The 15,249-nt window shown below is 40.2% G+C and overlaps 1 protein-coding gene across 8 annotated transcripts in view; it reads right to left on the bottom strand.

The window, feature by feature from the left end:
- The window catches only part of LNX2 (ligand of numb-protein X 2), a 62,627-nt gene that overhangs the window by 3,123 nt on the left and 44,255 nt on the right, over window positions 1-15,249 (bottom strand). For all 8 annotated transcript variants that reach the window (XM_068930174.1, XM_068930175.1, XM_068930178.1 and 5 more), the window contains 6 exons: window positions 14,962-15,161; window positions 11,083-11,454; window positions 9,644-9,790; window positions 7,194-7,371; window positions 5,133-5,364; window positions 2,926-3,084 (listed from right to left, as the gene is read on the bottom strand). In XM_068930174.1, the coding sequence (XP_068786275.1) occupies window positions 2,926-3,084; window positions 5,133-5,364; window positions 7,194-7,371; window positions 9,644-9,790; window positions 11,083-11,454; window positions 14,962-15,161 (1,288 nt within the window). The remainder of the gene's footprint in view (window positions 1-2,925; window positions 3,085-5,132; window positions 5,365-7,193; window positions 7,372-9,643; window positions 9,791-11,082; window positions 11,455-14,961; window positions 15,162-15,249) is intronic.

Raw genomic sequence — 15,249 nt, 5'->3', positions numbered from 1 at the left:
AGCGGAAGAGAAAGCAGTGTGACCAACACTCAGAGTGCTGAGGAACTGTAAAGACGGAGAAAATAGGTGTCTTGATTCAGAAAAGCTTGACTTTTTGAAGTCGAATGATCTTCTGGTAGATATTTCCTAAAATAAACCTAAAGCTAGTAAGAGTAGTAACTCATTTACATCCATATACACTTAAGAGCTAGAGTTCTGACACATGCATTCCTCTAAGACCTGGAGCATCAGCACACTGTCAAATTAAGTACATCCCATTATTAGGAATAAGAAACACGGAGCTGTAAATTAGGCTTGGCAAAAGCATGCAGCAAACAGTGTATCTGTCTAAAGCAACTTTGCTGTAGGTACGGGCATGCACAACCATCGCAATTCTGTACTCACTGAAGCCAGCTAGTCTCCCTAGGCTTTTTACACAGAGCGCGGAGAGTGGAGAGGCTCAGAGCAGCCTAACTTAAACTCCCTCAGGAAATAACTCAGAGAAATTCTCTTTCTATCAGAGCCAGCAGAAGCCTGCAGTAAGTAACTGGCTAGTTTGGTCCCTAAAGTTAGATGGTGTGAATGTAACTTGTTCTTTCTCATGGTATTAGTAATACAAAGTTAGAAAGATCTATTTAGACCAGAAGTTTAGAAACCAGTGTCACAACCCCAGAAATACCAACAGAATGGAAGTGGCTTTGGCAACGAGTATAACAGAAATGTTTCAAATCCGCTTCAGAAACAGACAGTCTCAGCACAGTAAAATAACACATCTTAATGCTCTGAAATCAATATTACGCCACACAGAGGGGAGTGATTTTGGCATTTCAACATTTTGATTTTTAGAATACACACACAGAGGCAGCAAGTTAGCAAAAGCGGCTGTCCTTGAAATCCAGTCTAACTGTTAGTATAATCACCTGGAATCAACCAAACATGCATTCAAAAGCCCTTCTCTGCCTGAACGAAGGCATCTCATCACCCAAGAAAGGACTCAAACCACAATGCTACAGTTCATGGAGCGGGGTCTCACTCACTCAACCTTTCTGCTGAAGTCATTTCACCTTCTATAAAACCCTATCAGAAAGATACTGCAGGTAGAAAAACATCTAACTCTTAGACTGTGAGATTATTTTCTCCCTTTCTCTCTAGTCCAACAAAATACTTAAATAATTTAAACGGCATTGGAACAGCTTCAAAAAGTCCTGCCCCACAAGAACTCATGCAAGAACTCATGGAGCAGGAGCTAAGGAACCCTCCCTTGTAGATGGGAGAAACCCGTTTTTAAGTCCATATTCTCAATGGGACACAGTAGATTTGAATAGAGGGCATTATAATCACAGAATAGTATCTTGGCTGTGTGTCACAAGGGGGTAAGTATGACTACAGCCACTCTTTCCTTCTTCTTAAGAAGGATACTAAAATTTCCACTTGCGTTAAGACCTCCCGTTATTAAATCTCCAGGCTGAAATTATTTGCTTTAGGTTGAACTAAAATCTTTCATTTAATTCAAACTATTTCATACTTAGCCAAAAAAAAAAAGCAATTTTTTGTCCAGCCAAACCATTTTTTCATTTATTTATTTAGTCATTGAACTGGAAAATCAATTACTGGCAAGGCTTAAGGCATAAGCATAGCTTTTTCTTAAGTTACTTTTCAAGTAGATCTACATGTAAAAATCACACCATAAAACTTCAACTCATATAATATTCCTAAACTCAGGCCATATTCTTTACTCCCACCTTCACAAAAAACAGTTTATGAACAAGAGAAACTTTAATAGGAATTCTAAGTCCTAATTCTGAAGTGATCCTAAATAAGTCTAAGATGAGTATACGCATACTAGACCTAGAGATCGCATCACATATAATAGACAAGCAGAGTAGTAAAACCATTCAGGTTGGAAGGAACCTCAGGAGGTCTCTAGTTCAACCTCCTGCTCACAGGAAGGTCAGCAATGAGATCTGAGCAGGTTGCTCAGGGCTTGATCCAGTTGGGTCTTGAAAACCTCACAAAGACTGCACAAGCTCCTTGGGCAACCTGTGCTAACCCCTGGGTGACCTCACAGGGAAAAAGTTTCTCCTCATACTCACTCCGAACCTCTCATTTGACCTGTTCCTGTTGTCCCTTATTCCCGCACCATGCACTGCTGGGGAGAGCCTGGCTCTGCCATCTCAATATCCTCCCTGCTGGTACATGGGGGCTGCTGTCAAGTGCTTCAAGCCATCTCTGCTCCAGGCTGGACAAGCCTAGTTCTCCCAGCCTCTCCTCACAGGGCAAGCGTCCCAGCCCCGACCAACTCAACAGTCTCTGAATTCACCCATTTATCGATGTCCTTCCCACCTACTAATAACTCTCGGGGTGGGGATGGCTTTTCCTTAGCAATCTTTTCAGAGGTACTGACTTTTCCACCTATTTGTGCACCTTTCTATTAATGCTGCAGCACCCATCTTTAATACCGGAGTTCTCAGCAGGGGTTTCAGAAGGCTTCATGAAAGAATGCTAGCAGTTATCCCCATTTTACATAAAGAAGTTCTTTCTATATTTTTAGCTATTCTCTAGGAAGACAAAAATATTTCAGAACTAGCCAGTCCTGGACGTACACATTTTTGCAATGTCTTATGGCAGAACTCTTTAACTCCAAGAAGAGTTAAAGAACCAAAAGAGATGGAAACAGCAGGTGACATCAGCACTGCATTTGGGGAAGAGGATAGGAGATGGCAAACGTGCTAGCGCAAGAACCAACTCTCTGACAAACACTTTTCGCCAGCAGAAACCCCCCTTGCTTCCCTGCATCACACTCAATAGAGAGGCAAAGCACTAGTGAGTTGCATGTGCACCTTAGCGCCTAGATGCAACCAGGTGCTACAGCGTTTATCATTAAGCAATTAGTTGCACCAGCACATACCTATTGAAAAGAGTATTATTATTGTTAGTTTAGCTTACTTTAATCTTCCATCAAAGTATGCTGGTGTTCCAAGAACAATCGTTTTAATGAAGAACGGCTGGTTTGTGTGGTTCTCCTCATAGCCACCGACAATGCTGAAACCCCAGCTTCCTAAATTGCTCCGCCGCAGCACTACATCGTGGCAGCTATGTAGGCAGCTGTGGAATGGAAGCAGAGGATGGAAAGAGAAAAAGCTATGTACACCGCATACAGATTTTTTTTTTTTTTAATTAGGCAGAACACCTCATCATTACCACTGTGATAAACATGGAAGAGGAGGGGAGGGATGGTGATTAGTATTCCATTCCCGGATAGCGCAATTTTGCAATATTCAAACTCATTACGAAAAAAAACCCAGACTCTTGAGACAGAAACCTATTTTAAAAGAAATAATGCAATGCTAGGCAATTATTTAAATACAGTTAACTCTGTAAACTGATAGTAATAAAATCGTATTGTAGTGATTTTACAGGTGGCAAAACTGTGGGTGGGAAAAGGATATCCATGTGTTTAGTATGCAAGTCAAAAATGCAGTGTGTGTTTTTTTGGCCACTCCTAGCCAGTTTAGGCTCTTTCCGCTTTAAGTGAAGATCTCAAAAACGCAGGTGTTGTCTTGTCTCTGAACTGCATCACTTGTAATAAAAATATTATAAATGATTAATAATAATTATAATAATTGATAATTATAATATATCATAATATATCATATATTTTAATGTGTAACATATATCAATTATTAATTGATAATAATTATAATAATATATAATATAATAAATGATTAATAATAATAATAAATGGAGTCTCCTTCCCTGGAGATATTCAAAACCCGTCTGGATGTGATCCTGGGCAATATGCTCTAGGTGACCCTGCTTGAGCAGGGAGGTTGGACTAGATGATCTCCAGAGGTCCCTTCCAACCTAAACCATTCTGTGATTCTGTGATTAACCATTTTGTGATGTAGAATGTAAAGAATCCAGATAATGTTCCATGAACAGTACCGGCATATGTGTTGTCTTCCTCAGCAAAAATTAATTCTTGCCAATGAAGTAGAGACAGTAATTTAAAAAAATGAACTTGGAAATTAACTTCTGGGGGAAAAAAAAAAAGATGCCAAGTTCTTTACTGATCCACAATACTCTTTAAAGGATAGCAGCACAGTGCATAAGATACACCTAAAGGAGCAACACATCGTCATACAAGTATAATAAGCAATAAACTGCTGCCAAGGCATGGAAAGCAGATTCATTTACCAAAGCTGAGGGCTATTTATTGAGATTATGTATCTAATTAATATTTGAATGGAAGACTATATCATACAAATATTTTGACAGAAAAATTCAGAAAATAGATGAAAAAGAGTGAAATCTGTGGAGGGTCAACACATCGTTCTGTTATCTTCAGACTGTACTCTCCTACCAATACGCTTGGTTCCTGTTGTTTGATGCTTAAACTACAGGCCTGAGCGTGGCAATGCTGTCAAAGGCAGAGGAATTAACCTGTGCAGTCTGACTGAAGTTAACATTATTCACTGTAGTAGAAGCTCTTCTTGATAGTAAGCATTCCCAGAATGAGTTAGAGACATAAGAGAATGAAAAACAGAACAGTAAAAATGAAACATGGTGATGTCAAGCAGACCGCAAATTAGGAAAACGGAGAGAGCTTGCTGCAAATCTGAAAAGGGTTTTTGTGTTTGGCAGAGATGGTAGTGTGTTCTTGGAAAAAATACACAAGGATTTGTAACTTCAGGCTTGTATGTCTGCAAAAGAGCCGTGTAAAAACCTAGACTGGAATGTCTGATACAACATTCTAAAGTTATTTATTTGGCCTTGTAAATTTAAGTAGTGGATCAACACAGAGAAACTTGGGTAAATATATATATATATTTTTAAACAACCTCTGTCTGGTTTTAAAATATTCTACTGGAAGGTATGATATGGTTAAGGGACAGAACAGATAACTTGTGTTCAATGAGAAGAATCCACTTGAGTAGTTAATACAGTCTATGAATGGATAAACAAAAATCTATCCATCTTCTAGTTCGCTAAGAATATACTGCTCCTGTTCACAATCCTCTTTGTAAGCACACTGCAGACTGAATGTAGCCGACATGGATGGTCAGACAGAAATAAGGGTAGACATGCTGCAAATAACACTGCCCTTTCTTTTCTATCTCTCTCAGACTTAGCTTAAAACAGGTATTCGGTACCTTGGAAGTCCCAGCCACATGACCCAGGATGGTGACCAACTGGCATCATATTCATTTTCACTGATAGTATTCAACTGTTCTTCATTAGATTGGGGTTGCTCTTCTACAACCTGGACTTCCAGTGCTTTCAGGGCAACTACTGATGAAGCCGCACTGGCTTTCAGCATGGCTACCGCCTCACTGTGACTTAAGTTAGTCAAATCAATGCCGTTGATATTCAGCAACACATCACCTGTTTAAAGGCACAAGTAAGAACACGTTAGCCTGTCAGAATCATTCTGCATACGGCTCCTCTCTCACCAGGGTTTCATTTAATAAAGTGTTTTTTGGAGCTGAGACCATCTGAACTTTGGCATATGAATAGCAACAGGTTAACCCTGAAGCCTTATATGGTCAGTTTAAAATATTAACATATTAAACTAGATCTCTTGTTTATTTCAGCAAAACACATCAAACACTGTGACTTCTATGGTAATGTCGCCCTGAAAATTTGATACAGAAATTACCTAAGCACATCACACATCTCTTGCTACTGCAGGTGCCATTACAGAATTCTTCCCAATGGTATATCTTAGGTCCGCTCTATCTTTAAAAGGGAAGGAAGAATGATGAAAAGAACAATATAGGCACCACAAAGTAACTAAATCTGGTAGATAACTGAGGCTTCACAGAGTGTTTCAGGTCTCCTGCTTTTTTGAACCTGTTATTCGAGAGCACAAAAAGAAAATCAAGGGCTACTGGAAGGGTTACTAAAAAAAAAAAAAAATCCGCTATAAGGAAGAAAGAACATCTACACAAAGATAATAATCTGGAAAGAGTCCAAGACACTAAAAAAATTACCGTAAATTTTATTTTATTTCAGAATATTTTTAAAAAGTGTAAAAACAAGAATGTTGTTTGTTGTCCAAGCGGTAACAGTCTTCTCCTTCACACGGTGTCTCACATACCGACAAAAGCCACCAAACGCAAAGCAAAAGTGAGAACATTCAGTTCATGTTTGGAAAGAGACTGTCTTTCAATCTTTTAAAAGCTTCCGACTCCCAAGGAAAGCTGCAGTTGAGGCAGCAGCTTAACTTGAAATCGCTTTTGTTTTTGCTATGGCTACTTTAATGTCACACACGTACTTTAATGTCATTGCCGTATGAAACAGCAATTGCAGTACTTCCATCAAGTGTATTTTTCAAAGAAGTTCAGAAAAAGAAAGGATAAACACTGATGTGTGGTTGTAAAAGTCCCTATCTCAGAAGCATGTAAGGAGGATCCCCTACTGTTCCTTTTAAATTTGCACTTTGTGACCTTTTTTTCCTAAAATTCTTTCTTAAGATAGCCTGAAATTCTGTGAACTCTGAATCACAGAGATCCCACATGCAGTTGCACCACACATCTTTGTTTCACACACAGCACAATATGTTTTTGTCTTTGTGTGCTTTACCAATGATCAGTCAGGACTGTCTTTATCCACACCGAGTCTAATCTCTCCCACCTAGCCCCCCTGTGCCCCTCCCGAAAGCCCAGGAACACAGACGGGTGCTGCAGCACATACGAAGACCAGCAAGCCCAAGCTGTGCCAGGCAAAGGACGAGAAAGCTTTCAGGAACTAGGTGATTTACTGCAGAAGCTCTGGGTGTGACTGCTCAGGTGAGCTGCTATTCGGGCAGGAACAGCTCGGCTGTGCAGCCCATACACTGGGGAGCAGAGGTTCCTCAGACACAGCTGGGGCCCAGCCCACCAAATCAAGCATGAAAACAGGACGTGCGTGCTGCAGCGCAAAGCCTCACACCAGACCCGTCGCTCAGGCGGATTACAGTCAGCTTTAAAGAATTTAGGCAGACGTTTCCTGGTCTCATCCGCTTCCCTTATCATTCTCTAAACATCCCTTTCCTAGGCAAGGGGAAGTGGGATACTACATACCGTATTTCCATTATTGAAACACGAAGAGAAACATCTATGACTGCTTTGCTACCTCTGTTAAAGGACTTTATGACACCACTCGCTTTCAGAGAATAAATTCATCAAAAAGCAATCGGAAGCCACCCGGCCACCAAGAAACCGGAGCCCTACCTCGTTTAATCCTGCCATCTCTTGCCAAACACCCATGAGGTTGCACACTTGTAACGAAGATGGGCAGTTCACCACTTTTGCTGCCTCTGCCTCCTGCCACTGTCATTCCAAGAGATTCGTGGGGCTCTTTTTTCACAGTAATGTGCTTTTCTTGGCATGTAACACACTGGGAGAGATCCTGTTTGACAGGGATAAATCACGTTGTTAAAACTTAACAAAACAAAACAAAACCAAAACACAACTAAATACACCCTAAAGCTGTATTTTGGCACTTTAACAGATTGGTTTAAAAGGATTAAGTCCATACAGCAAATTGACTTCAACTGGATTTCCTCCAGTTCAGGAAAAAGAAAAAAAGCCACTCACGTAGATACTTAAAAATAGCAGGAAGTTTATGAAGGCCCATCCTGAAAATCTCACTCTTAGTTCTTCTTAGTTTCTCTTAGTTCCTCCATTGGAATACACTAAATTTTATAATTAGTTTTACATAAATCCGTATGCTCAAAAGACTAGATAAAAAACAGAAATACATCTTTTGAAGTTTGGTGAACGTCAGCACTACCTCGTTTGTAAGTTGAATATGACCCAAAACTACAAAGAAGATCCAAAAGGAATGAAAACATGTGTGCTTTCATGATCACAAAGAAATGTTTAAAGCCCTCATATGCTTTTTTTTTTTTTTTGTTTTCTTTTCTAGCTGATATGTAGAATCCCTCAGAGCACAAAGCGGCTAAGGGCACTCAATGCTATAGGCTGTTAATGGATGTCCAGGCTCCCTAACGATTTTAATGATGACTCAAACCTGCAGCAAGAAGAGAATACTGTATTTCATTTTCTAACACCTAAATTGTAAAGTTCAGCCCCTATTTTGTTCTGCATCATCAAAAGGATTTAAACCTGAATCACAAGATATTTATTCACCTCAAGTCTCTCCTCTTCGGGATATTTAGTGATGCATTCAAACCACTGAACGTTCACCTGTAGTAACATCTTAAATCAACAGAAGACTTGGAAGGAATTCAAAATAACAGAAGAAAGAAAGAACTCAGAGGATTCTTCCAACTACAAATACTTCTATATAATACCCTACCATTTCTTGGAAAATGGAAACTGCTTTATTCCATCTCCAGCACCACAGGCTACTTCTGATTTAGTCTGCTCCCTGCATATACATGTCGATCACATACATAGCTGTACATACATCTCATAGCTTACAAATACACTTCCTTTTTAATTCTTCAGGCCTTAGCACTAACTGGCTAATGCCATGCAATTACATACATATTTTGTAAGTCAACAGACTTCTAAAGCAACTGTAGGTTACTCTAATGTAATCTAAGATAAATTATACGAAACAAAGGAATAGGCTAGCACAGATATCACTGGTGGTTACATGAGACTTACTACTTAGAAAGAGCCCACAGAAGATATTGATATGCTACAGAAAACTCCTCAGCCAATGAATCAACTTTGGAAGCGTGATCTGAATACAACATATACTGGCAGATGGAAAGTGGGCTCAGGCCCTGCGTTACCCTGATATAGATGAACCATAATTAGTTTTGTGTTGGTATGTCCTAACGCCATGGCACGTACTAACGGCACGTGACCAATCAAGGTGTTCAAGGAGCCTCATCTTTGGCCCTCAGGAGCAAAACAAGCTTCCCGACTTTCTCACTGGAGCCTCTCTTGTTCTTTTCTGACATTATCCAAACACTTAAAGGAAAATACTATCAACACATGTAAACGCTCCCAATAAAACTATGATATTAAACAGTGATACAAAGAGAGTGGATAGGAGGAAAAGGTGGCTTGGTCAACACAGATCAACATGACAATTATTTCACAAAGCCTGAACAGTGAGAAGCTGTATTTTTCTAACTATAAGAACAGCTGAAGCACAGGTTTTATTTCTGCAGGTCTTCTCGATAATTTGACAATAGGTTTGTGGAAGCCTCTTCATTCTGCCTTTCTTTCCCAGCTGGACTCTGCAGAACTCCGTAGCCTTGCAGCCAGCTCTGCTAGCGCATGGAGAAGATCCACACAATCCTCCTATGTGATCTTTATACACTGGACGGTGTATGCCATATCTCCTGTCCCTGCTGGTTGCAGCTGGCACAGTGGCAGAAAAAAGAACACTCTTGAATGAGAGGCCTCCCACGTGGCAGTAACACATTGACTGCTATCTCATACAAGGCCTTACAGTTACAGCTGCATGAGTTCAGAAAACTTGCTTTTGTCACTGCATTCAGAAATTCCAAAAAATACTGAAATGCTGCTGCGTATCTTTCGTTCCCACTCCTGACATGAGGCAGGACTTGGGTACTTGAAATCTTCTAAGTTGAAAATAAAAGATATAACCCTTTCTGCTAATCTGGTCTTCTTACACACTTAGACCATCACATGGCCACACCTGCATTTACATCTCTCTCAGAAAGGGAAATACCAACCTTGTGTGAGTTGGGTCTGCTGTGAAACAGCTGCTGGGTCTGATGCTGGTGTGGGTTGCTGTTATGAGTCCCTGTGTCTCGGATAATACTGACCATCTGTGACTTCACGGGTCTAGAGATGACTAAATTCACTCTCTCTCCACTAGCCTGTGGAATATATAAAATAAAATAATGAAGTCGCTATGATATTGATTATTAGCCAAGGGGAGGGAATCAAATGATCAAATATGAAAAAAGGAGACGGCAAAACTTGTTTTCCAGTTCCATGGGGTACCACAAAGTTCTTGCTCTGCACAGTCCCTTGCTTCTTTCTGCAATTCCCTGTCCATAGAATGGAGAGGATTTTAACATTCCTCCTTTTCCCCTGATGTTGTATCTATATCAGCTGGAAACGCTTTGTAAAAAGGATCATTTCTCACTTTGCGTTATGAAGCTCCAAACAGAAGGAATCCCTAAAATTCCATTTGCAGGAACTTCTGCAACACAATCATGTGACAGTAAGAGAAAGAAATGAGCACTTGACAGCTCCAGGTTCTGCAGATTTTCCTTTATCTGCAATAGAAACTCCTAAAATGAAATCTGAAACAAGTATTTACTACCCATCAGAATCACAGTTCTTCTATGCGGCGCTGGAACGGTAGTCTTTCTACTGCACTATACTGCAAGAACCTACTATTGGGCTATTCTGACTTCACTAAAACCAGAGTAATTTTTACCAACGTCCAGTCAACAGAAAGCGGCAACGTGCTGCAGCTGTTTCCTTATAGACTAGGAAAAAGGTAAGTAGCATAGGTTTTCCTGCAGGAACACGGAGAGGTAATGTGTTAGACTGCATGAAGCGCTGGCCAATATTCACCCGAGTTCGGAGCAGAGCCAGTCATTTGGAATAGCCTCTCCTCAAACTCAGGAAATGAGTTCCATTGGATAAGTCTAATGGAAGATCTGTTTTTTTGTTCCTAGCTCCTACCTGTTGCCTCTATGAACTCTGGCAAATCACTTTGCTATTTTAAATCCCAAATCTTTGCACAGGCAAATCAATACAAAACAATACCCACTTCCAACAGAGCTTACAGAGAGCTAGAGATGAAAACTGCAGTACGTACAAAAGTACTACAATAATCTTCTTTTCTTTTTTCTGCTACGCAGTTGACTATATTGCACTTTTCTAGCTCAGGTGAGCAGCCTCTTAACCTCCCGACAGTATGTTCAGAAAGACTACTGCCCTCCTCACCTCTAGTAAGGTGAAATTTGTCTGTTAGGTGCCAAAGCAGACCCCTGTTTTGCTATACCATTTCCAGAACATAAATCATAATGAATAGCACTGCTGCAGGCTTTTAGGTATAATATGCAAGGTATTCTGTCTGGGGTAGGCGCTACCAAGTGTCTCTCCCCCAACGAATAAAGTTGAGCAAAGAACTCAGGTAGGGAATACAAATTACCTGTATAACCTGAGCAGCAAGTTCGGGTGTCCCGTGCTTCAAGTCGTGTCCATTGATGGCAAGTACTCGGTCATTGCTGCAGAGCCTGCCATCTTGAGCAGCCAATCCCCCTTCCAAAAGGTCAAGAATAAAAACTCCAGGCTCATCTGTCCTGCGTACGAGTTTAATGCCAAGCTGCTCACTGGAGTCACGCTTGTGCAGCGTCACTTGAAAGCTGTCCTCCCGCAAGGAGCTGGTGTTCTCCGCATGATTGTGTGTGCGACTCCCAAATCGCCTCTCTCTGAGTACAGTGAGATGCAGCACTGTGCAGGGCTGGGAAAGAACAGCTCGAGCATGGTTGTGTGATACATTGCTGATGTCAAAGCTATTGACCTGCAAAACAAACCAAAATAAAAAATCAGAATAACATCCATTTGTGTTTAATTGGTCCTGGCTATGGAAATAAACCCTCCCAAACTAAACTCACTGCAAAATCTCACTGCAAATCTCAAAAAACCCTACTTCGGAGCAACCTACCTATCTGATTGTGCTGGGCCCCCTCTCTCTTCCTTCCAGCCTTTGCTGCAAACTCACTCTGCTGCTCAAGCTACGAGCCTATTTCCAACAAAGGTGATAACTCCTCTCTAACAGTCAACACCCTCCATCATTGCATTCCATCATGCCTTTTGCTCTCCCAGCCTCCAACATTTGTGCTTAGAGCTTTACACTGGGTGATCTTTAGGGCAAGAACTTCTTCTGTGCGCTTTCAGTGTCAAGCACGTTATCGCTTCAAATTATAAAATAACAGCTGTAAAAAGAAGACATCCAAATCTCTGAGGAAAGCTAACATCTAACAAAATGCAGTACTTCCACGATGGGAAAATTAAAAATAAGTTGAAATCCAAAACAATTCAATTTGTTAAGACAGAAGAAATGGTTTTACTAGCTCTGAAATCTCAGTGTGAACTTAACAGTTCTTCCACTGACTTGGTTAAGGTCAGGGTTTCAGATTCACAGCATGCATCCCTCATAATTAAATTGTAAATGAAAAACAGATCAAGGCCCTCCTGTGCTATAAACAAGAATTCTGTTTGCTACGTGGCCCACTGACACAGAGATCAATTATCTTCAGTCATTTCTTGCACTATAGATTTGCCATAAAAATTGACAGAGTTATGAGATTTGGGAGAAAATGGGAATACCACAGAAAAACAATTCACAAAAGCAATATTTGCTTGTTTTGCAAAAAGTAAAAGGTTCAAAACTAATCTTGAAACTTCATCCTTACATACACCATCGTGACTTGATAGAAAAGAGCCTCGCCGTGCCCATAATTTTCAGTAGAGGAAAACTAATACAAAACAGACTATACTGACTGATTTATTTAAGCCTTTTAATGCTCCCCCATTTGCAATCTAAGTAAAAATATAAATTTGCAACTTCCCACAATATAATAGCAACATTACTATTAAAAGAAAAAAATCCTGGGAACAGAAAAGACCCAGAAATGTACGTATAACAGCAGTCACATTTACATCACGCACCCGAGCTGAGGAGCTCTGAGGGGCGAACTTCGAACGATTTAGCTGCGGTGGTTCTGGCACCACAAAGGTGTAGCTGTACCTGCCTGTGCCCTACCCCTGCGAGGGGCTTCCCCTCCAGCAGTAACACGGGAGGTACTTCTCTGCTCAGCCACCTCCATTTTGCAGCCTGATACTTAGTGCAAACGCGCTGCCTGCGGCAGCCCAGAAGCTCATACAGCAAACTGAGGCAGCAAAGGCGCAGATAGGTCCTTTTCTCCTACTGCTCCTAGCCAAGCAGCAACCTTGAGCTGAGAGAAAGGATGCTCAGCTGGAAGGAACAGCGCTGAGAAGCGCCACCACGGAAACCCGCTACGGTTCATCTGTCAGAGCCGTCAAATTAAATTTAGTTTTATTTTTAGCTATCACTAGCTAAAGTAAATGCATAAAACATGGACGCATTCAAAGGGCGTAAAAGAATATATGCACTGAAACTTAATTTTTCATTCCACAATACAGTACTTATTTTCCGAATATAACAACCTGGACATCCCTTGTAAAAACACGTTCTCATTAGAACACATTTTACACGAACTACAGTCACAGTCCAGTACAAAAAAAAAAAAGGCATAATTCGTTAGAGCACTTTAAAAATGTTGGGCACCTATCTATGTGTTTGTACTTGACACCCCGTTACAACATGCACTTTTATGTAACAGTTATTAAATGCTGTTCCCTTAGATCTTGAAGGAATAACACTTCTTGTGTGACTGGGCAAAAAAAGGCTAAGTTCCACCTCTCTGTTCTCTCTGGCTTTCTTTTAGTCCTTTACTGCTCATAAAAGCCTTTGAAGACACGAGCAAAGTGTGAACACCTAACTACGTTTAACTCCGTACTCAATTACCGTCTGCAGAGACCAAGCCTGGTAATGTTAATGCAAGAGCTCAGCGTCTGCCCAGGGAAATGCAAAGCAATAAAGATGCTGCAACTTCCCAAAAGTTGGGTTTTGCCTCCCGCACCTCTTCCTCCTCATGACAAAAGGACTCTAAGGAACACTCTCCTGGAATCTCACCGCCTCAGTCTTAGCTCCTGGACAGGGAAACACTATCTGCAGCTTATAAATCCTATTTATAGTCACTTTATAGTCACTTATGGCTTTGGAAACTATAATTGACACCTGCCCAAACAGCAATAATTTACAAAGTTTCAGTGACAAGCTCCCTATTCTGGCAAGTAATGAGAGTCCTCGAGTACTGAAATAAATTAGGTAGCATTCAATCAGTGCCTGCAATTGCTTGTAAGAAGACAACATTTTGGAAAATTCTTGGGTTTCTCTCTTTCCAGTTGCTCTCATAACACTCAAAGACAGCAAAATGTTTCTCAAAAGAGACTATTTTTCTGGAGTGCAAACTAGTTTTATTCCAAGGGTAATTAAAATATTTAAGCTACTTCCATCTGCTGGATATAAAAAACAGTGAAATAGAAAAAGACTGCTACTACTGTTGGACTGATCTTACGCTAACAGATCAAAAGCAAACATTCGTATTGAAGCTGTTTTGAAATGATGATAATGTATTTGTTGCAGCTGGAATGATCCAAAAATAGAAAAAAGGTGGAGAGGATTGTCTTGTCATACGTAGAATTCAGGTACTTTCTTAGGAACACTGTAAATAACTCCTCCTCCCAAACCAAAAGTAAAAACTTCTGAAATTAACAGAACTACAGTTTCTAACATTATCTTTGGCTTGTTACTTAAAATTGTAACAAAAATACAGACTCTATCATAATCAACTTACATTTTGTTTATTTAAATTTGGGAAAAAAAATAATTAGAGCAGCCTGCTTCAAATTATGCCAGTGAAGAATATCACAGACTCTCTCTCTTACAAATGCTAAAAGGTGCAGATCAACTACATAGCCTATTGGAAGGCAACATTGAAGCCAGATTAAAATAACAATCGAGATAAAGTCAATCTTACGGCCTGCAAGTGCTTTTTACATGGGACAAATTACGCCAATTTGGTAAGCAAAAGTAAACTTTGTTTTCTTTAGAAAGCATCCACAAAGTTGAAACAAAGACCATGCCCCACAACACTTAAAAACAGGAAAATAAACTCAGGTTTTTAAAATGGTTAATAGATGCTAAGGCAGAAAAGTAATTCTAGGAGGCTGATCCCATGAACAACATAAAGCGTCACAGGCAAAAGAATTACAGTCGCAGACTCTACTCTGAATATTAATTTGCCTTCCAACTGGTAATTGCAAAGCTACCATTTACACAACATACTCTGACAAGGAAATCTCCCATTTCATTTAACTGGCAGTTCTGCGACAACCAAATGCAATATAAGCAGAGAGAATATGTAATTAGATTCCATACTTGAAGTATTTGGTCTCCAGCAAGCAGTCTTCCATCTCTGGCAATGATCCCATCTCGATAAACCTCTTGAATAACAATGTTGATCAAAGGCGTTTCATTGCCACCCACTATGCTAATTCCTAATTCAATATAAGGATTGGACCGATGAATTTCAATAGTAGTGATCTCTCCTTCAGGCAAGGTAGCTGGCTGTTGATTTGCTGCCAATTATTTTTTAAAAAAGATGATTAATCATCCTTCATACCTCATTCATTTTCAACAAAGCAAATCACCAAAGGACAATATAGG

This window comes from Struthio camelus, chromosome 1, assembly GCF_040807025.1.
Source record: "Struthio camelus isolate bStrCam1 chromosome 1, bStrCam1.hap1, whole genome shotgun sequence".
NCBI classification, from domain to species: Eukaryota; Metazoa; Chordata; class Aves; order Struthioniformes; family Struthionidae; genus Struthio; species Struthio camelus.
This window is presented reverse-complemented; position numbering and strand designations above follow the sequence as displayed.